The 23581-nt window shown below is 37.2% G+C and overlaps 1 protein-coding gene across 7 annotated transcripts in view; it reads right to left on the bottom strand.

Moving 5' to 3' along the window:
* Nucleotides 1-7502: 7502 nt before the first annotated feature.
* MTR (5-methyltetrahydrofolate-homocysteine methyltransferase) overlaps nt 7503-23581 on the bottom strand; it is a 50611-nt gene continuing 34532 nt past the window's right edge. For all 7 annotated transcript variants that reach the window (XM_033055027.2, XM_033055025.2, XM_033055024.1 and 4 more), the window contains 11 exons: nt 22680-22747; nt 21708-21828; nt 18657-18738; nt 17800-17898; nt 17068-17143; nt 15775-15930; nt 14877-15073; nt 10751-10951; nt 9822-10014; nt 9006-9118; nt 7503-8849 (listed from right to left, as the gene is read on the bottom strand). In XM_033055027.2, coding sequence (XP_032910918.1) covers nt 8757-8849; nt 9006-9118; nt 9822-10014; nt 10751-10951; nt 14877-15073; nt 15775-15930; nt 17068-17143; nt 17800-17898; nt 18657-18738; nt 21708-21828; nt 22680-22747 — 1399 coding nt within the window. In that variant the 3' untranslated portion in view covers nt 7503-8756. The remainder of the gene's footprint in view (nt 8850-9005; nt 9119-9821; nt 10015-10750; nt 10952-14876; nt 15074-15774; nt 15931-17067; nt 17144-17799; nt 17899-18656; nt 18739-21707; nt 21829-22679; nt 22748-23581) is intronic.

Genomic DNA, 23581 nt, shown 5'->3' with positions numbered 1-23581 from the left:
ACTAAAACAGCAACTTTTTGTTCTTTGTCCATATATAAACTGCACCTGATTATAAGCCGCATTTTGGGTTCAGACCAAAATTTTAGTCAAAATGGTGCGGCTTATAATCGTGAAATTACTGTACTTAAATAAAGGGCCTAAAAGTTTAATGCCAGTTTTGGAAAAATCTCACTTTTGATAACATGGGATTAGCGCCCCTGAACAGTAATCTGTGCAGGTACCTGCTATCCTTCAGTCATAGCTGTCACAGTATCAATCCTGAGAGAGTTCAAAAAGTGGACAATGCTCTCAGGCACATGGTATGATTCCTGGGGTGTCCTGCACAGGGTCAGGAGCTGGGCTCAAAGATCCTGATGGGTCCCTTCCAACTCAATATATTCTATGATCAAATAATGACTTTTTCCCAATACCCATCAACAGATGTACTACTTACAGAAAGGGAAAATATCTTCTACCACAGATACTAAAAAGCTTGCCATGTTTGTGGCATAAATATATGAAGCACTTCAGTTTCTGCTTCAGAGGAAATAACCAAGCAGCCACAACCAGAAAATGTCTTATGGAAAACTTATTTCAAGACAAAACCAAAACCACTCATGTTTCTTCTTAAGGTATATAAGGGCTTTTCAGTCAATTTAATGCAAAGAAATATATTTAACTTTAGCAGCAGTCTCATGTGTAGTTTCCTCAAATCCTGTAATTATTAGCTTTGTAGAAAATAAAGTGATTCTTACCTGGGAAAGAGACAGAAGCACAGTTCAGGCATTTATTTTTTCTAAGCAATCAGCAAATGCACTGTTGTAAGCTTTGGAATATCAGGACTCCTTCTGTAAAAAAGATATCCCTGTAACCCAGCTGCAGAGAGTTAAACATTTACATCATTCATACACTTACTCCGTCTGCCTAATTTTCCAGGACCCTCAATTCCTCAGTCAGTTCTGTGAGCAGTTGGCTCACGAAGATTCCCAGCAACAATAAAGCTGAGTGCAAAGCAGGGACTCTTTGCACATGGTGGCATTTCCCACAGAAGATAGGAAAACAGTTAAGTATGACATCCAAGATACTTGGCAAATACGCATGACTGAAAGAGAATTGTAACGGTCTAGAAGGCAAGTAAAAACTACAGTGGCAAGACTGGAAGCAGCAGCAGCAGAAATATGATAAATTTTAAAAAAAGTTCCACAGAAGTATAGGGTCATTAGAAGTACCATAAGGAAATGAAGAAATTATCTCAGTTCACTTACAATCAAGGCATATTTTACTGAATGATCAAGAGTCTTATAAAACATTAGGAATTTCACATCATTACAGGCCTCATTTGAGCTACAAAAACAAGAGATTTTGTATACTTCATGCTGGCAGTTCTGGAGAGAAACCACAGTAAAATTCTCAAATTTATTCAGATTGATTAGCAATAACCATACTGCAGCAGCTGCCTTGCCATTGCTCAGCACTTTGTGTTCACTAACAGCATGAAAGATGTGACAGTATTGTGATTTCCCTGATATTTGTAGAATTACACAACACAAAATATATATTTAAGGAGGAAGTTTAACTAAAAGCGGCTCTTGTTTAAAAAGTGGCCAAGTAAAACTCTAACAGTATATAGAAAGTTAGCACAATGTATATTCACAGCTATCAAAGACTGTGAAGCTCAAATTCTGATTAAACAGTATTTGTTTGAAAATCACAAGAGGCTTGAAAACAAAATATTTTTGGAGCATTTGCCAATCTTCATCTGCTGAACCAAGGCACTCTAAGACCTTCCATCACTCAGAGTACAGAACAGAATCAATGCCCACACTGCTGGTTCTGTTGGGCAATCTCCCTCAAGCATCCCTGAGATGGATAGTTACCATTAATCACACTGGACTGGAAAGTTCATCTGTTCCTGGCTTGATAGGGTAGCACTTTCTCTCAGGTAAGTGCTTCAGAATGAGAGTAAAAATTACTTTTCAGCCATCTATTTCAATGAAGCTGAGCACTGAAGAAATTTAACAACACATCCTGTTAGTCCCCAAAAATATTTTCAACAAGACCCGAACACTGAGTATTCTTCCCAGATTACTGCATTACAACTGATCAAACTGGTGTTTTGGAGAGGTAGTAATTTCTCCAGACGCTTTAACAGCAGATGGATCAGCACTAGAAAACCTGCTAAGAGGTGTTCTAGCTCACTTCAGCTCTCAAGCAATGAATATGACAGCAGAAAGATAAGGCTGATCAAGAACTGAGAATAAAACAGTACCACAAAAAGTCCTTTCACTGATATTCACTCCTTCCTCCAGCATACTTGTAGCTTTGAGGAAATGAAGGCTATTTGGTTCTGTTCATTAAGTAATAAAAAATATATCAATACCTGGGGACTTTGAGGAAAAACAAGTATTTTATGGTTCAAGAATTTGAATAATTTATCTACAGTGTGGACTTAAATTCTTTTGAAAAAACAATCCTGCAAATGCATACAAAAATCTTCAACAAAACCCATGTCAAACCTTTCTTGTGGAATAACCAGGAATTAGGATGCAGTAGCAGGCTCCAGCTGTGGGAGACAGTGACATGGAAATAGGCAAAGTATGCAATACTATACCTAATGAAATAGCGTTGATCCAACACCTGAAAATCTAAAATCTTCATGTATCCCTAGCTGACTGCCGACTCCTGTCTTACAGCATCTTCAGCTAATGCTTATCTTTAGAGACAAGATGGCATTTGGTAAGCACCCTGTACACTCCTATATCATGTTAAGTTTTGAATGTCTTGCTTTAGAAGTCCTCACCATATGTGTATATCTGGTATTGTAACAACTGAATCAAAACTTTTATTGCTTTAGCTACCCTGAGAGGTGAGAAACAATATTTGGAAGAAAGAAAAAGCAATAAACCCAAGTGCTTACATTGATTTTCTAAATAAAGCACAAACAAGGTCATGCTTTCGTAAGTAGCAAATCCTTGACCACATGAGTAAAGTTGCTAGGTCAAGTGTTGATAGTAAAATCTGATCTTATGGGCCTTAGAGAAACGTGTTTATTTGCTCTGCATCAGTATTCTGAAGGAAGCCATCTATTTGGTTACAGAAAAATTAAATAAGGCCAAAACTGTACCAGCAGATAATTACTGTGAAGCCATCCATTACAAATGACCGATTATGCAAAGAGGGCCTCGCGTAGTGCTTAGCAGGAGATCTCACGAGCAGCAGCTTCCTGAAATAAAAGCAGCTGAGTACAGACAAGCTTGAGACAGCAGTAGAAGACACACCCTGACCAGGCAGGCAGGAGCACATGTTGTACCCATACACCCGCAAAGAACAGTCAGCTAAATAAGTCCTTTGGGCAGCGTTTTATCTCCCTGACTCGCCATCCCACCGCCACCCTAATCGGCAGAGAGATACAAACAGATTCATTCTCACAAGGTCACAGCAGGAACAGAAGTACAGAAGGAGTCCACCAACCACAGAGAACTGACATCTTTTTCAGACCTCACATTTGCACTCTGCTTCTGAACCTCAACCTAGATTTCCAACTGATGGTCGGATTAAAAGGAATAAAGTTGTCCACTTCCTGGGAAGAAGCTGTTTGGCAAGAACCTTGATGAAATTCAACAAAACCTGAAAATAATATGTATTTTTAGTTAAAAACACAAACATATGACATAGGCCATTAGAGAACTCTGAGTCACATCTCCACACCTGTATTGTGAAGCCAGAGAAGGGGAAAGAAGTACAGACCAAGTATATAAAGAAGTAAAGTAAGAACAAAACACCCCCTAAAAGTTGCACACTCGTAAAGAGGAAAAATTGTTTTCAACACCTTGAGTAAGGAAAAAAAAATCCATTACACCTACACACCCAGACCTATTTTATCTGCTAGACTTAAGGAATTACCAGGTCAAAATTGCACTGACACCTATGTGCAGATACAGACCTGATGCAGAGTTTTAATATTTGAAAACTATGGGAAAAACTGGCTATTCTATTTTCATTTCTCACAGTATCTTTCCAGAGTCATGGAATACCAGTGTCACTGAAAATCCTTTCAGAAACAATCATGTAAGCAATAAATCCAACAACTTCAAAACAGGGGGAGGGTGTCGTGACATGGGCTACGCTTTTTTTTCCCCAGTGGCTTCTAACTTAACCCTAGAACAAACTGACAACCTAATTATTATTTCATCCTCCTTCTCCCACTTTGAAACGTGCAAATGCAACTCATCAATCTTAAGTATAAATTAGATTTATGAAAGCTTCTTAAAAATTATTCTCAAATTCCTCTACCTATACTTTGATGTATATATAAGGGAAACATTTTTATTTTCATTTATTGCAATTACTAATATTGTGACTACCTGGGTTTTAAGAGACTTACGTTTGCCATAACACTTAATCTTTCAGCTCTTCCGAAGAACTGCCTGTTCTTCTGCAATTAAGCTACCCCCCTCTGTGAATCCCACACTACTCTAGCTTCTTTTGTTATATGTAGTACATGCATAGAAATTTCTGCAATAGTGCAGCAAACTTTCCAGTCTCGTAAATCATTTTTATCAGCTATTTCTAGAAAGTAGTGATAAAGCCTTTTAAATCAAATTTGTACTCAAGACAAATTTTGCTTCATAAAATATCTAAGTCATCAGCTACCTAAAGAATTTTAAAAGCATTTGTTATAACAGCAGGGCACAGATAAATTCTTTACTTCTTAGTAGTTCATACAATTAAAATACTTCAGTTGAAAATTACATTAGTTTTATTTAGTTTTACTATCAGTTTATTATTAACTGTGGGCCTAAAACAGCACACTGACAAAGGATGCAATTAATGCACATTTCGGTTTTGCTATCTAGATAAAAAACACCATCTAACTAAAGATGGAGATGCTTAAAGAATGAGATAGTTGTGTGGCCTTCTCCTTAGTATTTTAGGAATGACTGACATACACACAGTGTAAGGCTCCTATAGGCAGAGCTATGAGCACTATTTATACTGTCCAATGCTTACAAGGTGAAAAAAATCTTCTCTTTCTGGAACAGTAACTTGTTCAGATGTAAAAGGAACTTTTTAAAAAGGCCCCTACAGTTTCATTTTGGCAGGTACTACAGAGAACCCTGACATGCTAAGGAGGAGGAGGCGTGCTGGAGGGAAAGGAGGAAGAGGAGGTCAATTTGATAGGGAGATGGGATAGGAAAGACCATGAGACAAGAACTCATATGGGGTCAGTTTGAGTTTCCACACTCCCCCCACATACTTCATGCTCTTTCTATAGGAAGGAATGGCAGAGACCACCCACCCCGGTCTGGGATCACTCCCCTTTGCCTGATCGGGAGCTGTAGGCACAACACACTGGGGCCTTAGGGCAGCAAGGAAGAAAAGGAGGCCTTGCTTCCTGCAGTCATGGCAGCTTCAGGCCAGCAAAGATAATTACTTGCTTGCTTTTGCCATCCCGGCTGAACTTGAATCACAAATCCAAAACACCAAGTTTGGTAATCTCAGCTGAGGTCTCCTTCGCACAGCTATTTATATCGGGCACGTGGCATGGTCAGAAACTCGCAATATTCAGCCATGGTGATATTATTAGAACAAACATGGGGGTGAACTCCACTGGCTTTTCAGTTTTGCCTTTAGCTGGACAGTTTACAAATGCTGTGTGAAAGCAGGGTGGACATATTTGCATTCTGTTCACGGTGCATCTTCATTTGCAAACTGGCACCTACAGAAGCCTGACAATCAAATGAAAGAACTTTGTAGCAGGGCTGAACAGGCTTTGCCCTGATAAAGCCATGATAAATTGAGGGCACAGGAATCCATTTCTCCAGTGACTGAGAACATGTGCTACTGTTTCTGTAAGAAAAGCACCCTCCTGAACTAATTAATGAATTTATTTCTTTTCTTGTTCTTCATTTTAAGACACTGAATCCACTTTTTCAAGGGACGCTTAGGTAAACCAGACAAAGATTTAAAAAGGGAAATTAATGAAACTATGTCACAATTATTAGTAAACAAATCCTTTTAGAAAAGGCAAGGCCCTCAAAGGCCTCTCCTTTATTTACTGGCCATATTATTAATTATTTTATAATCATATTATTATTAATTCCCCTTAGTTTCTGGACATTACTTGTGTATGAAGAAGCAGAAATCAACTGAAAGGCTGTTTAACTTTCACATTGTTAAATAAGAAAGCAGAAGATTCACAAAAACTGTAGAAATCCTTGCAACAGAAAAAAAGAAAAAAAAAAAGCAAGTTTTACAGGGTTTTTTTGATAAATTACCTGACCTCGATAGTAACCCCTCATGACAAAATAAGCTGCACTAGATTCTTCCCGGGAGTAACAGAGCACTGAAACAGACCTGGTAATGAAGGGGCAGGTTTAAGGGTAGTATTCCCTGTTGAGTCATAAAATATATGTGCCTCAAAACTTAAATCTCCAGGCTGCTGGCCTGACTTACAAGAAAAAAAATCAGTATCCAAAGTAAATTACTCACAAGAACTAAACCAGATTTGTTTACAAAGCATTCTAAGTTTTCCATCATCTCTTATATCTAGAACCTTTGTAAAGTAGTTTTTGCAGTGCTTTTCTAAATACTACTAACACATTCTAAACTTGTCAGTCTTTCAAGTAAAATAGTCTTATCTGGTACAATTATGAGACTCTTTTGCTTCACAATTTACCTTAGGTCTGGAGACAAGAATGAAAATTTGTTTTATCCAAAATGTCAACCGACAATTTAAAATAACAAAGCTTTAAAGGAATTGTCCTTGATAAAAACATTTGCATAATAACAAGGAGTAATTATTCTAGATTCTCCCAGTAACAAGTTTTGCAGGCAAACATGAAGGTTTTCACAGTGTGTGATGCCATGTATGAAGGGCTGAAGCAACTGCACACCATTTGAAACCCTCTGCTTGTACACCAGGTAACACCACCACTATTAGACAGCGGGGACCTCATGCTGTCAGCTGTACTTACTGAGCTGGCTGCCGCTGATTTCAGGAAAATAAATCAATAAACCAAGCTGAGCAAGTCAAACTTTGACTCCATCCACACAATCAAATTTTCAGACTAATAAGGCACTCTGCTTCCAAAAGTAAGAATATGGAAGAATGCCGGAGAGGAGAGATTCCAAGCATTAAATAGATCAGCAGAAGTGCAATTACAAAAACAAAGCAGAGAGGATTTCAATTTTCACATGCTACGAATTTCAGGAACAAATAATTTTTTATATTAAGAACATCTTACTATATTTTTGGCAGTCTAAACAAGTGTTCTACTGAGAAAACATTCCCACTACAAAAATCAGCTGCTCAGCAAGGACATGTCACAAGCCCCTTGACATGAAGGGAGGCAGGGGGAGGGGAGATCCATTCAGAAATTATTTTTGTAAGTCATTAAAGGATGAGCCATTCTAAAAGGTTCAGTTAAGAACACACTCACGCAACTACTTAAAAAACCCCATAGCAGCTTCTATAATTTCAGGTTCATGGGACAAGCACATATTAATTTTAACATTATCTGTTCAGATTATTGCACACATTTTATTCTTGCCATTTAAAGGGTTCTAATTGGATAACACCATCTTTATTAAACTGTTGATACAGATGATTCTTTTAGCATAAAGCCAGATAAAGACATTACAAAAATTACACAGCTATTAACAGATTGCAATATACTATCAAAAGAACATCTTCCTTACAATATTGGTCTTCTGTTTACAATTAGAGATAAAAAAAATGAGGGGGTTCTGTCATAATATTTTACTAAATTAGCATTTAAATAATACTTGAGGCACTTTTCAGAGATTATTGGAAGCTATGAACAATTAGCACACTCAGTTAAATGTGAAGAGTATATCTACAATATTAACTGTTACATATGACAGTACTATTTGCTTTTAAAACACAGTTTTCTAGAAGCTTAAAAAGTTTGTAAAAGTGAGCTCCAAGCTTTCTGGCTGTCTATAGTAGCAAATATGCTGCTCTCTTAATTTTCATGTACAAGTGATTTTTTATTCATTAATTAGCTTGACAACATTAACTGTAAGGTAGGAAGTGCCAGTACCCTTTATACAGAATAGACAGATTGTGACTGGCTGAAAGGAAGAGGAAGCGCAAAGCAGACAACTCCCTGGGCTCTGTCATCCCATTTCACAACACTCTGTGAAACCAGATCTCTGATAGTACTCCAGAAGATTGTATTACTCTGATGGTTCTACCATTGAGAATAATGTGTGTTCCCAAGGACAAGATTAAACACTGAGCAGATGATTTTTAAAAAGGAGATCTGTTGTACTTCAGTTGTTCTTGATCACTCAGTATAAAACATTTTGTGGCTTTGCAGAAAAAATGCGTCATATTTCTGTCCCTGGACTTGCCAAAACACACAAAAATCACAGAAGTCAAATTCTGTTCTATGTATATCCTCAGCCATGAAAGAGAAATTCTTCCCCTGATTTCAAAATCTTCCAAAGAACAGTAAGGCTTTGCAGTTTCCCCATCTCACCCTACACCTGGCTTGTCTGCTAGAGTCTTTGTGAAAAAATAGAAAATAAATAAAAGTATGTTGCTGTGACTGAGAAACTAAATACATTCATGGTCCCAAGCCAAGGGCACCAGGCAGATTTGATTTGAAACATTAAGTTCCTTGATTAAAAATTTAAGACAATCAGACAAGCTATTGAGGTGGATGGGAGAAAGCTGTTTCCAGTGGGAAGAACTTTCTTGTTCCTTCTGGCAAATGGACCATAAAAAAAAGGAAGTTCACCCACAAATATCACAGTTGCTCAGGATCATATCCCAAAATGGGTTCCAGCCACTTCTCCACCTCTGCCACAGACAAATTTTTTCTCAGTGCATAATCTTCAACCTGCAAAGGGACCAGAAAATGCCATGAAGATTTTGAAACTCCAGGTTTAAATGTTTTTGAAACTCCAGCTTTAAATGTTTACAAAGTTTTTGAAACATCTGCTCATAAGATGATTTTGAATGCTCTAACACTACTACAATTGACAGTGTTAGTTACCTGATCTTTACATATCTTGCCAACAGCAAAATACTTGGAATTGGGACTGGAAAAGTAGAGGCCAGAAACTGCAGAGGCAGGTATCATTGCTAGTGATTCTGTTAGACCAATTCCTGGAAAAGAGAATGAGGATTTTCTTATTATTTGAATTAAGAATAAGCACAAATTCAAAACCTTTTTTATGTTGGGCAGCTTCAAGCAAACTCAAAAAAAACCATGAGCTAAAACCAAACCCTTTTTTCACTTGTTAACCATTAAGAAAACCTCAGAGCTTTAAGCATACTGTAGACTTTCATTACAATTACTGTAAAGTAACTCCACGGTTTGAAGGAAAAGGCTTGGACATTATGGCAAAAGAGGTTTTGAAGCAAAGAAAGGTATTTTTGGAATTGTGAAAGTACAGTGAAACACTTGACATGCAAAATATCAGAGGAAAACAAATGGAATTAATCCCTTTTTAAGAATTACCATCTCAAGGTTCCTGTGGACAAGGAAATACTCTGCTGAATTGGCTTTTTTCTGTTTTTCTCTGGAATGTCTTCTTACAATCATAAGGATGCCAGAATTTTTTTCTGTGCATCAGAAGCCTGTTTGCATGCAATTAGCTAATTAGGGACACAACTCCTCCACCAAAAGCACTGGCAGTGCTTTGCAAATTCTTCCTTGAATAAGCAAAATAAAAATGGGAATAAAAAGGGAAAGCCAGCAATTCCCAGAAGCACTTCAGTTTAGTTCTGCAACACCCAATTTGTTCCTTGGTTGGAATGTTGATTTCACATAAAAAGCAATTTAAGAATCTTAGTAAAGCTGAGTTACCTGTTGTTTCCTCAATGTTTGCAAGTTTCCACATGGTGAGTTTTTCTGTATGGTCAGGCTGGCTGGGATATCCAGGGGCAGGGCGAATTCCCTCATATTTAATTTTGCGTAGGCCAGAGAGATCCAGCTGCTCACTACTACTGTAAGCCCAAAATTCCTTTCGAACTCTTTCATGAAGCTCCTCAGCAAATGCCTTGGAATAGAATGAAAAGATTTTTTTTTTTTTTTTTTTTTACTTTGTACAGACTGATGCAATAGCTGTTTGATTAAGATGAACAATGATAGATGCTTTCTCACATTCCCATTTTCATTTTTAAGAAAGCTCTTGACATTTGAAAGAATTAAAATTCACATGAAACACTTATTTCGCTAATTCAAGTATTTCAGTTACTTCTCTTATTGGTAGGTGATAGTTTTTTGATTGTCCTGCTTCAAAGAGATAAAGACATGGACAAGTAATCCAAAAAGAAAAAATTAATTAACCTATGGTACAGACACTACAGACACTTCATTATAGCACTATCTGGGTGTCTTGCCCAGATCTACCTATGGAAGGCTACATCATTCTTGCCTTCATGCTAGGATCAGAAACAAGCATGTGATGCTGCTCCTTTTAACAGATGATCTTCCCTCTAGCTCAAAGTGGGTAACAGCTTTTCTGAATTGCTCCTGCAGCTTACGTGATTTTACCAGCACCAGTTACTGGTAAATAATAATAATAATAATAATAATAATAATAATAATAATAATAATAATAATAATAATAATAATAATAATAATAATAATAATAATAATAATTTATTTTTTTTTCTTTTCAGAAACCCTGCTATAGCTTGAAGTCTCCAGTTATAGCTACCCCCACTTGCATTGTACGGAAGAGGTTCCAAGTTTGCTGAAAGTTGCAAGGAAACACATGATAAACTTCATACCTCTGCCAACCGATCACCAAGAGCCTTCACCATTATGATGTTGTATTCATCATCCTGTTTCCTAAATTCATTGCATAAATCATCTACACCAAAGCAGGCAACAGCAAAGAGGCCTAAATAGTCACAAATGCCAGAATCCAGTGGTGCTATGAAGTCAGAGAGGCAGTAATATGGATCTGTGCAGGCAGAGTCCTTTTCAGCCTAAAGTAACAAAATCAACGCGATAAATCGGAACATTTTGAAATACATCATTAGTGCACTATAAAGCTAAACACCAGTATTTTTAAGACTAAAGGGCTTAGGGCATTTCTGACAAACACCTAACTAGTCTTTGAGCCATGGTAGTTTTCCTATAGTTAAATTAGAAGAAAATCACCTGTCTTACTCTGAGGGTGTTTGGACCACTGAAGAACAAAACACCAAAGAGAGACGTTGCACTGAACATACATTTTACTTCTATTTACAGCTACTAAGATTTAACAGGTTATACTGCAAAAAAATTACTACAAAGTAAGGAATACTCTTGTGCTAACAACTGGGTAAGAGAGGAATGTTTCATCTCTAACAGATTCCACTGATGGGTGATGTGCAAACAGAAGAATTCTTCAGCAACTCCCATTGTAGAATGGTTATAAATTTATAAACACTCCTAGTTTCTTATGATACGAACTATGTGCTCAGTTATCCAGACAGAACAGTGCCCAGGATGCAGACTTTTTACTAATCACACACAAACACAAAAAAATGTTGTGTTTAACTACTGGAAAGTTGAATCCTAAGCAATTTCAAGTGGATTTATGCAAAGGGAAATGGCCCAGTGGAAAAGGTCCTAGAGGTGCAGGTCAATACCCAGCTGAACACGAACCAGCAGGGTGCCCAGGTGGCTAAGAAGGCCAATGGCACCTTGGCCTTCACGAAACAGTGTGGCCAGCAGGACCAGGAAAGTAATTCCTTCCCCTGTACCAGCCATCTGTGAGGCTGCATTTGAATACTGTGTTCAGTTTTGGGATCCTCAACTGAGGAAGAACACTGAGGTGCTGGAGCAAATCCAGACAAGGGCAATGAAGCTGTTAATAGTTTCGGAGCTCTCATCCGATGAGAAGTGGCTGAGGGAGCTGGGGAAACTGAGGCTCAGGAGAGACCTTATTGCTCTCTACAACAACCTGAACAGAGGCTGTAGTCAGGTGGGGACTGGTCTCTTCCCCCAGATAACAACTAGCAGAACAAGACAACACAGTCTTAAGCTGTGCTACGGGAGGTTAAGGTTGGACATTTCGAGGAATTTCTTCACAAAAGATGTGATTAGATACTGGAATAGACTGCCTAAGGAGGTGGTAGATTCACTATCCCCAGAGGTATTTGAGGAAAGACTGGACATAGCACTCCATGCCATGGTCTAGTTGACATGGAATAGTTCAATCATAGGTTGGGCTCAGCCTCAGAGGTCTTTTCCAACCTAATTGACTCTGTGGAATAGGGAATTATACTGTTCATTGGATCTTTTTCTGACATGGAACAAAAGTAACAGAAAGAGATGCCTGAGCACCCAAAAAAATCTTGAATCATATCAGTATTTCATTGTGGAAGCATGATGGCTATTTAGGAGGTGGCACAGTTCTTACCCAACTTACAGAGAGAGGAAAGATATTTAATGGCTATCACTTAGCTGAAGATTCATTTTTTTATCCTATGACAATATTTTAGCAATGCGTTTTACCCATTCCCAACTGCACTTTAAAAACAAATAAATACTCCCACCCCTGAAAAACAGAAACAAATTGTCTATTAACTTACAAGATTACAGAAAGTACCATAAAACTAAAGAAATATCCTTTTTCCCCACAGGTGAAATTTATGCTAATTTTAAGGTTCATTTGCAATTATTAGAGCTAAGGAAAATATTACAAGCATCTCCAACTTTTAGATTTATATCACATCCTTAATTCGTGTCAATGTCATGGAGAGAACTCTGTATACTAAAAGGAACATTTCATATAAGAAACAGAAGACCATTATTCTCTTCTACTTTGCTCTGCTGAAAACTCTCCTAAGCTACTGTATACACCAGGCTGGAAGAGATGCAGCTAAAATACATGGAGTCCAGAAAAACAGTATGTACAGAGTTTCATGACAGTAACATTTGAGAGAACTCTAAATAATTGGGATATACAAGGTAAAAAAAGGCTAAGGAAAATAACAGTATTCCAATAATAAAAAGCATTACAAGAACAACATCAAATCAGATATTTTCCTTTGGAAAATCCTGGGAAAAAAGCCAGGAAAAGAAAGAGTAGTAAAGTTGATTTACATGGGATATCAAAATGTTTAACTAAGCCATAAGTCTCTGAAACATCCATGCCTGTGTGCCTGTTGAGAGCATTTTATACAAACATCTGCCATGGACGGTCAAGATGCACTAAATCCATCTGAGGGAACTGCAACAGATAAACTTAAGAGCCAGGTACTTCTTAGTACAGTTCTGCCATGTTGGCACACGACTGTGCTTACAGAGTATTGTACTCCAGAAATGTACGCAGTCAAATATTTTTTCTGCCCACATTCGATGACTGAATATGTGAACTATGAAGAAGTCAAATCAGAAGATGGGGAAAAAGGAGAGGCAGAATATCTTGCAAGTTCAATCTACCAAATTAAATACAAATCTAAGTAAATATGATTCTCTCCATAAAAATTAGCTGCCAACTAATTCTAAATGGCCCCTTTGTACAGTGAATTTTACAAAAAAAATAAGGCCATCAGAAACATTTATCTCCACTGAGCTTTATTTCCAGGTTTTTAAAATTTTGACTGGGTTTAAGCATTAACACATTGAAGCACAATTTTCCATCTAAAGTAGAATCCAGGGATATTAGAGAACTAAGGTTTGTTTAGGTTCTGATTTAGCAACACAAGATTCATGTGATTAATGTATGCAAGGCACTGCTTTAGGACATCTTAAAACTGAGACAGAAAATACACACCATATCTGAAGATATCAAACCTACAAAGCATTTTGTAAAACTATAACAATGCCAAATACTACAAATACTACAATACAAAGACCTGGTTCATCACTGACAGGATCTCGTTATTACTGAAAGAAATGACAACACAACAACTGCAGAGAGATTACAACAGCCATTTTCACCTAATTTTAATAGGGTACTTCTATTACAGTAATTTCATGATTACAAGCCGCACCTGATTATAAGCTGCACGTCCGGGTGTTTGCAACTGTCTTGCGTTACAATACAGAGTGTGATAAAAGGTATCTATTCCATCACCATCTGTTGAGGGTGGGGGCAGTGATCCTTATCTCAACGGCAGATATTCTGCTAATGGGCCATCCATTGAAACCAGGCAGGGCATTGTTCTTTATCTTTTCACAACCCATCCTTCCTCCAGCAAGTCATTTTCTGCTAATGGCCCATTGAGTCCCACTGTGGGACTGATAAAATTACTGCATCCCATTGGGAGTTGCTCCAGCCAGGGGGAGGAGCCCAACATTTCTCACCAAAATAAAAACAGAGGTTTTGGGACACTAAGGGAGCCCCTTTCTCCACTGGACTCCAGAGGAAAACCGGATTTCTCCACATCACCACTGGAGCTCCGGAGGGAAACTGCACCTTCTACAGGAGCACTGCTCCAACTGAATCACATCTGTCACTGCAGGAGGATGCAGCCACCATTTAATGGGACTGCTACCAACACCCTGCCTGACGGGGTGTCAGGTTGTACTCTGACTTTGTCAGGGTTTGGAGTTTGTTTCTTTGTAGTACTGTATTTCTATTTTAATTTCCCTAGAAAAGAACTGTTATTCCTAATTCCCTTATTTTTGCCTGAAAGCCCCTTGATTTCAAAATTATAATAATTTGGAGGGAGGGGGTTTACATTCTCCAATTCAAAGAGAAGCTCCTGCCTTTCTCAGCAGACACCTGTCCTCCAAACTAAAACAGCAACTTTTCATTCTTTGTCCGTATACAAGCCGCACCTGATTACAAGCCGCACTTTCGGGTTCGGACCAAAATTTTAGTCAAAATGGTACGGCTTATAATTGTGAAATTACTGTATATTCCTAAAAGTCAGGGGGAAAAAGAGTCACATAAAAAATGTGCTGTCACTGTACCTGTTGCCTCAATCCATAAAATTTTGCTATTGGTTCTGAAGATCCCACTGCATCTTCTACAGCATACAAATAGATATCATCTTGAACACTTCGAGCTGGCCAGAACCCAACCACACCTCTGGCTTGTAATTTCTTGTTATTAATCAATGTTTTTAGTAGATCTTGAGCATCATTATAAACTCTCCTTGCTTCTTCACCTATTAAAAACAAAAGAAAAGAAGAAATTGCCTTAGAAAAGGCATGTTTTCATAACTGGCTAAATAGTTTTAAGAATTGTTTGAAGATTGATTCATTTTCCACATAATTGTCCAATGACTGCAATGATCTGTCAACTACAGCAAATAGGAAGATTGCAGTGTGATCATAGGGCTGTAACAACATGTATCTTGGGGAAAAAAAAAAACAAAGCACAAAATGTTTCAGCCAGCACCTAGTAGAGGCAGAGAACACAGAACAAAACGAGCAAGAGACCTGGTGTGTGCACCTACATTATCACAGTGCAGCAGACCCAGAACATTGCTTTCAGTGTGACCCATGTATTTTTATCACATAATTCAAAGCCTACTGAATAGCTTCAAAAGAAGCTTGCCATCTTCACCCACAACAGCAACACAGATACATTAAGTGCTCTGCTGCCATTTGTTGTTAATGAAATACCTCCCTGTGCTTTGACAAGTGAATGCTAAATAAGATGACTGAGCACTTTTCCACACTTATTTTTCAGCCTCACATGGCAACAGTTGGTTCACTAAGCGTTGCTTTGAACAAATTCTTTCAGTGACATTCTTTGTATGTATTTGTACTATTTCTATGTATTTCAAAACATTTGTAAGCTTACTGCAGCACATTGGGCCTGTTAGGATTAGTTACACGAAGTAAATGCAAGTTCAATACCCACCTACAGTTTTATCATTAAAGATCTTAGGAAAACTCCGGTTGGGATACTTTCCCCTAAGTTGCCAGACGTCAAAGAAGGGCTTCCAGTCAATGTACTCTACCAGTCTCCTCAGGTCATAATCTTCAAAGACTTTTGTGCCAATGAATTTTGGTTTAACTGTAGGAATCAGAAGTACAATCTGACATGATGAAAATAATTTAAAATTGCTTTTATATTTGCAGCATAACTGATGTTCAGCAGCCTCCACCCCTGTAAATGACCTCTTCTAAACCTAACTATCCTAAAATTCTCATAGTCATATTTTTCCAAGTCATACCATACTCCACAGTTACAATGTACCAAAAAAAAAAAAAAAAGCATAAAAGGTACATAAAGTTGAAAAAGAAAAATTAAGGGCTTTTGTTCTTCCATGTAAATCAATAGTTTTTAGATATTGGACTTTGGAACTTAATTGGTCTGAATATTGCCCAACATGCAAAAAACCTACACAACTTATCAATCTCTAACATACTTCATGGGCCTTTCATATTTACCAATTCCTTTCTATACAGACATGTACAATGACACTGCAGAATATTCCTGTAAATGTTTTTGTAATTTCTAAGAACTTTTGCAGCCACCACACACATTCAGATGCACACACACAAGTGAAAAAGCAAGTATCTGTGTAAAGCCACAAGCTTTGCACTTGTTTTGTCTGTTCAATACTTTGTAACACATTAAAATAAGTTATTGAAAATTAGCATCTTATTGAGTCTTGTAAATGAAACAACAGAAAGCAGCGTTAACATCACTGCAAGCTGCAACCTGAATGCTGTTTATACTTCTAGTATAATTTTAAAAAAACAAAATAGTACAAAAACTGATGGGGGAAGGGTAGGAAAGAGTGTAAGAAGGAATTTGATATAAATGCTGTTACAGTGTGTGTTCCCCAAATATGGTACAGTAAGGTATACCATGTAATGAGCCAAGCAGACACTATTTTCAAAAGTCGTTGTTAGTGTTTTCTTTGATTATATGGTGTTACATGATGGTTAACTCATTGCTTTGGGATTTTTTTTCAGTTATCTTTATTAAATATTAATTTATTTTTAAATGAGATGTAAAAAATCAGAAACAGAATGTCCAAATTAATGCAAAAAAAAAATCTCTGTTGAGACATGCCAATTTCCTTAAGCTGTTCCACTGCTATATTCTGAAGTTTCAAGCATAATAAAATTAAAAATATATCTAAAATAAACACACAAAATAAACTAAAGCCACAGCAACCACAAACAACAACACATAGCTGACCTGGTATATGGCCTGATAACCAATCATTACGGAAACCTTTTCCTCTAGCTTGCTGTAGAGACAAGTATCTTCTTTCCTATACAGACATAAAGGTTAATTTCAAAACACCACCTTTCAGACACAAACTGTAACTGTGGACTTCATGGTAGAGTTTTACTCAAAATACTCTTCAGGATAAATCTAACAACAGATAATTTCAGTCTCAACAACTCCCAGTTCCCAACTGTAAAGTAAGACATCATTATGTTTGCCTGTATAAGTCTTCCTTTATTACTTCAAAATACACTAAAATACAGGCAGAGAAAGACAGTCTCTTACTGCTCTGATCACCTGCCGAAACAAGACTAAGATATTAGAAAAGCATGGTGGTTTAAAATTTTCTATAAAGTGTGGCTCAGTACCAGCAAAGGCTACCAGTACCATTTTCACTAACCCAGCTGAACCTCCACATATCCTGCTACTACTCCAGGAGAGCACTGCCAGCTCCATGGAAGTCCTAGATACCACTGATTAGGCATTGAGGACAATCAGGAATTTGCCAAGGATGTGTTAAGACTCATGCAAAAGGCCTTACAGGCTAGAAAATTTGATTTCATAAGCACTTCTGGAAGTTTTCAAACCACCCCCTTACTGCAAGTTTTAAATCAAAACAAATATACCTGAAGGTTTTCAAAGAGATGAACAGCAAGTACCAACCACTTCAAACAAGAAGATAATCAATTGCATTTGTACCTTGAGAGACTCATAGTGTTCTTGTCTAATTTCTTCATATTCCTCTAATATTTCTTCAAAGAAATCATCCTTCACACTGTTGTCTAAGAGTTGGGAGCACTGAAAAGAACAGAAAGGAAAAAGCGCTAAGTACATCGTGTAACACACTATGGTAAGGACAGAGTATGAATTTCAGACTAGGCAACTTGTCTTTTGGACTCTTGCCAACACTAAAATAACCCTTACCAATAATCTGCAACCTACATTCAAACTATTCCAACTAGCCATGTTTACACGACAATTATTACTGAGATCCACTACACAGGTAACATTAGCAGAGCCAAGTTTAGCTCTGGAAAGACCTGAGAGGAGAATACTCCAAAACTTCAGAGACTGAACAGTACAGAAGCAACACACAGCTTGTCCTACACTTTACCACCACATATTTGCCAGCTAAGACCACCCATTCCTCTGAAAGAGAATCCATCCCAAAAAACTCCAGCCACACATTTCTCAGTACAAATGTTGCTATCTAACTAACATCAGAAATACATCCAAATTAGCCAGCATAGCAGTTCACATATAATTCCATCAGTCTTCACTACAAAACTACAGTCAAGAACTCAGTGAATGTCACCCTCACTAGAGTAATGGACATTTAAACAAAAATGCCCAGTGACAATAACTGTCACAAGCCAGTTGAGAACCACATGGCAGCACAAAACAGCTGAAGTAAGTATAATTTAGAAACTTGTCTCTGATGTGCCCCTTCTAATTTTCTGCCCCAACATTAAGCCTTAGAGGAAAGGATGAAAGGGACAACAGAAAAACAGGGCATATATCTTTGCATGGACAAGAAACTATAATTTAGAACTTACAACCACAACACTCTTGGATGCATCCAGGACATGAACTACAGGTGCGCTATACCGTGGGGCAATTTTAACAGCTGTATGTGTTCTTCAATGAAAAAGAAAAAGAGTGAGCATTTCACAACTAAAGCAAAAAAAACCAACAAAACTAAAAAACCCCAAGCAACCCACCAACAAAAAAAGCAGACAAAATCCCCAGTGAAATAAATCCTGACTTAATGCATAGACCAGACTTCAAAAGAAGAAATTCATTCATCCATCTGCTATCCATGAATCATTAAACACAGATTTCTGTAACAGGTATATAAACACTTTTCTTCAAAGTCTCAGAACAATTCATAAATAATGTGCCAACTCACATTCCCTCAATGTCTTACCAGCTGAATGAAAATCAGCAACTCATTAGTTTTGAGTCTCAGAAATGAGCAAGAATATTCCAAACTAAGCCTACCAAGAACTAACTTAATCCTTTTTGCTCATCTTACATTTTTTTCCTCCCACAATCTAATTTTTGGGTCTGTGGATTAGCATTAACCTAATTCAGAGATGATTATTCCATTTCTCAAAATCAGAGGCACAAATCCTCTATACAGCTGAAGAATGAATTCTGCCAGTGGTGAATAAATATTACAAACTTGCACCTTGAAGATGCAGCGAACTTTGCATTATATCTACAGGTGCAATGAGGACAGACCCTTCTCTTCACAGCCTTCAAATTATGAGACTACTTGCTGAAGCCACAAAATACGGACTTTAATAGGTCTGCTACAATCTGTGCTGCTCTGATAAAGAAAGCAACACTGCTAACAGTTTCTAGTGATGCAAGAATGGGCTCTGCTCAGAGTCCTACCAAAACTCTGCAAGTAAGTGTAGGAACACAGCTCTTATCGGCCTTATAATTGACTTTCTTGTATGCTAAGGTCAAACAACATTTCTAAAATTAAACTTAAATCAGAGCCTAGGAAGCAATCTTCCCTAACAAAGGTAAGAGCCTCTTTTTCCTCATGCTCTGTCAAATATTTAAAGCACTTGGACATGGAGTTTTACTCATGACTGTGCAACACAACCGTGTAAACAACTGTTCAGCATCCCCTGAATTTGCATCTAGGAGACACATTTTTCATCTTGGCAGCTCTATTTTTTACAAAAAGATATCTCTTCTGTTTTGATATGAACAGACAAAGGAAACAAAATGGCACTGTATCAACCACTACATGCTAACTTTTGTATTTTTTTTTAAGCAAATTTTACGGCAATGAGAATGTTGTCATTATTTCTCAGCACCAAAGTAGCATAATAAGAAATAATAAGCATTATTTCTCAGCTATTTACCAAAGTAGCATAATAAGAATGCAAAAATCATCATTACTGTAAATTATGAAGAAACTCTATTGTGTGGATTCTGGAGACTAAAAGCAGCCTCTCCCTCTCTCTTTCAAACTAATCTCAATATACACTCTTCCAAGTACTCTTGATCCCTTTATTCCAAATAACAATGCCTATTTATTACAGTGAAAAAAATGCAGATGGTTTTTCATTATCAACCTCTGACATTTACACAACCTTTAGGAATGCCCATGGGAAGTTAAATTTAAGACTAGGAAAGTAACCTTAAATATACATTAAGAATCCAATCTTCCATAAACAATACCTTTAATGGACATATATTTTATAGACACTGCATTGTATCTGGGCATATGTACACGTATATATTTATATACAGTTCACATGAATAAAATAAATTTTTGTACTCAAAAGTATATATATATTCTTTAGTAATTTCCATATTCAAGGATAAAAGTAGTGCTGCTTGCCTGTTAGCTACATGCCTCTCTGAATAAATTCTGCAGAATTGTTTGATGCTGGTTATTTAACATCAAGTACTAGGCCACAATGCCCTGGGTGAAAACACTAAGAAGATCCGAAAAGGTTCTCCTAAGACCTCCACTTAGAATAAAGCCTTCCCTTGACTTTCCTCTCTCTCTTTTTTTTTTTTTTTTTTTTTTTTTTTTTAAATAAGATAAAAACCTCCATGCTTGTTCTCGGCATCAAAGCGATAGGAAGAGGCTCATATGGAAAAGGCAAAAAGGGATACAGTGAACCTTGTATTATACATTCAGGAACAATAAAGACAGGTAGTGATCCTACTCTCCACTGTCTGTCAAATTATGACATGATTTGCTAAAGCTAAAAATACAGAATACAGTATGCGTTGCTCTGATAAAGAAAGCAACACTGCTTACAGCTTTTAGTTACACAAAGAATGACCTCTACAGACTTCTGAGCTGTCACCTCCTCAAGTATATTGTACACAAACTAGTCAGCAAAGCATGACCCCACAGCTGTTATACACGCCCAGAACACATCTGTGGTAATGCTAACGCCAGGTGTCACTGAGCTGTCAACATGGTCTTCAGGAAATAAATCACAGCAGCTGTATTATTCCATTTGAACAGATCTGAGAGAACAAGATTTTAACAGCTCAGTATATCAAAATCAACATAAGTACTTCAAGGCAAGCAGCAGAGCTTTATCCCCCACCAGCATGCTTGGGCAGCACTGGAGGCTCAACACAGTCATCACCACATTGAACAGTGATACAGGCAAATACAGTAACTTCCTTAAAGATAAAAGCTCCCTGATGTCAACAAGACCATTTCTAGTCTGAAAATCCTGCATTTTTAGAATGCTTTGGTGAATCAAAATAGATCATTCAATCCCTTAGAAGAACAGAACTATATTTATTTGCATATGTACAATAACTTTTAGAGAAAACACAGTTTTTCCACATATAATATACACTTGCAAAAATTAAATGTTTAAGATGTCCATTATTTGTTATGTACTAACTGCATTTTACCTCAACAATCTAGAACTTCTGAAACATGAAATAACAGTCAATCTTAGGGTGAATATTAATACTATGCAATACACTTATCAGTATGTGTATTGCAGAAAAATGAGAGAAAGGGGGAAAGAAATGGCTATAAATTTTCTTTTTCACTAGTTAACACTGCTTGCATATAGCTGCCCATCTTCCCAACTGAGATATCTTACTTAGAAGTAGTTGCTCCTCCAATGAGCAAAGGAATCTTTATTGCCAATCTCTCCATTTCCTTGGCGACAAAAATCATCTCATCCAAAGATGGGGTGATGAGACCAGACAGGCCAATTATATCTATTGCAAATTTACAAACACATGCACAAAACTTTTAGCCAATCCATTCTAGAAAGACACAGAAATTAGTACAGAAAAGTTTATCTCATACATCAGATAGCTTCATGCATCAGATAGAAAGTAAAGAGATAAAAAGCAGGATAGTCACTAGTCTAGAAGGGAGGTTTGACCCAATTAGAAAATGAAAGCTTTCCAAGAATGACAGTGATTCCAAATCCCCAGTTTAAGATATTTCTCAGTCTTCACAATTGCTGAACACCTACTGCTCTAGTTTCAGCAATAAATAAACAGCCCTTTTGATTAGCAAGCTCCAAATCTAAGAAGTTCAGCACTGAGGAAGAAAATAAGACAAAATAATTTTAAGTTCTGCTTTTAGAAACAGCAAGTGCTTTCAAACTTCACCACCTTCACCACACAATTAATCTTTTCCAAGATGCAATGGAATATTCTAAAGCAACTGCAAGTTGGTTCAGAAAGTTCACTATTTATTAAAAAAATTCATTCCTGATTTCACAGTCACTGATCTGGCAGGTCAAATGCCAAGTTCTTTTAATGATTTAAGATCCAACAAGAAGTTACTTAGACCTTTTCAAGGCTCCATTTATGCATCTGTAAAACAAATACTACAACATGTCTCTTGGAGTTGTCCTTTTGATATAGTGTTTTAGTTCCTCAAACTATATTTCATAGAAGTGCCAAATGCTAAATAATTAATATGATTAAAGCAGAAGTTCTGATTCCTCTTAAGATAATCTGATCAAATCATAGACAGTACAGGAATGCAATAAGCAGGAATAAAAAATGGGATTTAAAAATCAAACAATTCAGAAGTACTAATGAAGTCTCTATACCTGCTTTGTTCTCAACAGCGGCTCTTAATATCTTATCACATGGAGTCATGACTCCTAAATCAATAACTCTGTGGAAAGAAAGGAGATGACACAAGAACCTTTAAATAACAAATTAAATTTCTGCTACAGGGCAAATACAGTCCTCTTGCTGTAAATAACTGACCTAAAAATTGAAGTTAAGATTGAGATTTTTGATTGTTTCTCTTAAGACCTTTTGGGAAATCCGAAATTGGGGAAATTTTTCATAGGAAATACCTCTACGTCTGGTAAAATTTTTAGTAAGAGTTCCAAATGGCATAATAGTTTAAAAATTCAAGTGTAAGAGGAGCTTTTTCTTTAAAACAATTTTTTGTGCTTGTACTAAGTCTGGCTGAGATGAGTTAATTTTCTTCACAGCAGCTGGTATGGTTCTGTGTTTTAGATCTGTGGCCAAAACAATACTGCAAATTAAAGTTGAACTCCTGATGAGCAATGCTTTCACAGCATCAAGGCCTTTTCTGTTTCTCTCTCTAGCACCCCAAGGAACAGATTGTGAGTAGACACAACTAGGCAGATGACTCAAACTAACCAAAGAAATATTCCATGGCACATGAAGTCAAGCTCAGCAATAAAAAGGGAAAGTAAGGGGCTTAGCAGGGCTTAGCCATATTTTGCTTAGAAACTGGCTAGGCACCAGTCTGTCAGTAGGAGATGACAAGGGGATGCCTTTACATCACTTGTTTTTTCTTTCTCTCTTCTTCCACTTTTCCTTCAATTATTAAATACTTTTCTCCACCCACAATTTTTCTTGCTTTCTCTCTTTCCTTTCCTCTTTTCCCATGAGGTTGGTTGAGTGGAAGTGAGTGAATGGCTGTGTGGTGCTGAGCTACCTACCAGGTTACCTACAGCAGTAGCATTTCTCA

The sequence above is a fragment of the Catharus ustulatus genome, chromosome 3 (assembly GCF_009819885.2).
Source record: "Catharus ustulatus isolate bCatUst1 chromosome 3, bCatUst1.pri.v2, whole genome shotgun sequence".
Lineage (NCBI taxonomy): Eukaryota > Metazoa > Chordata > Aves > Passeriformes > Turdidae > Catharus > Catharus ustulatus.
The sequence above is the reverse complement of the archived record's forward strand: the minus strand, read 5'-3'. Positions and strand labels throughout refer to the sequence as shown.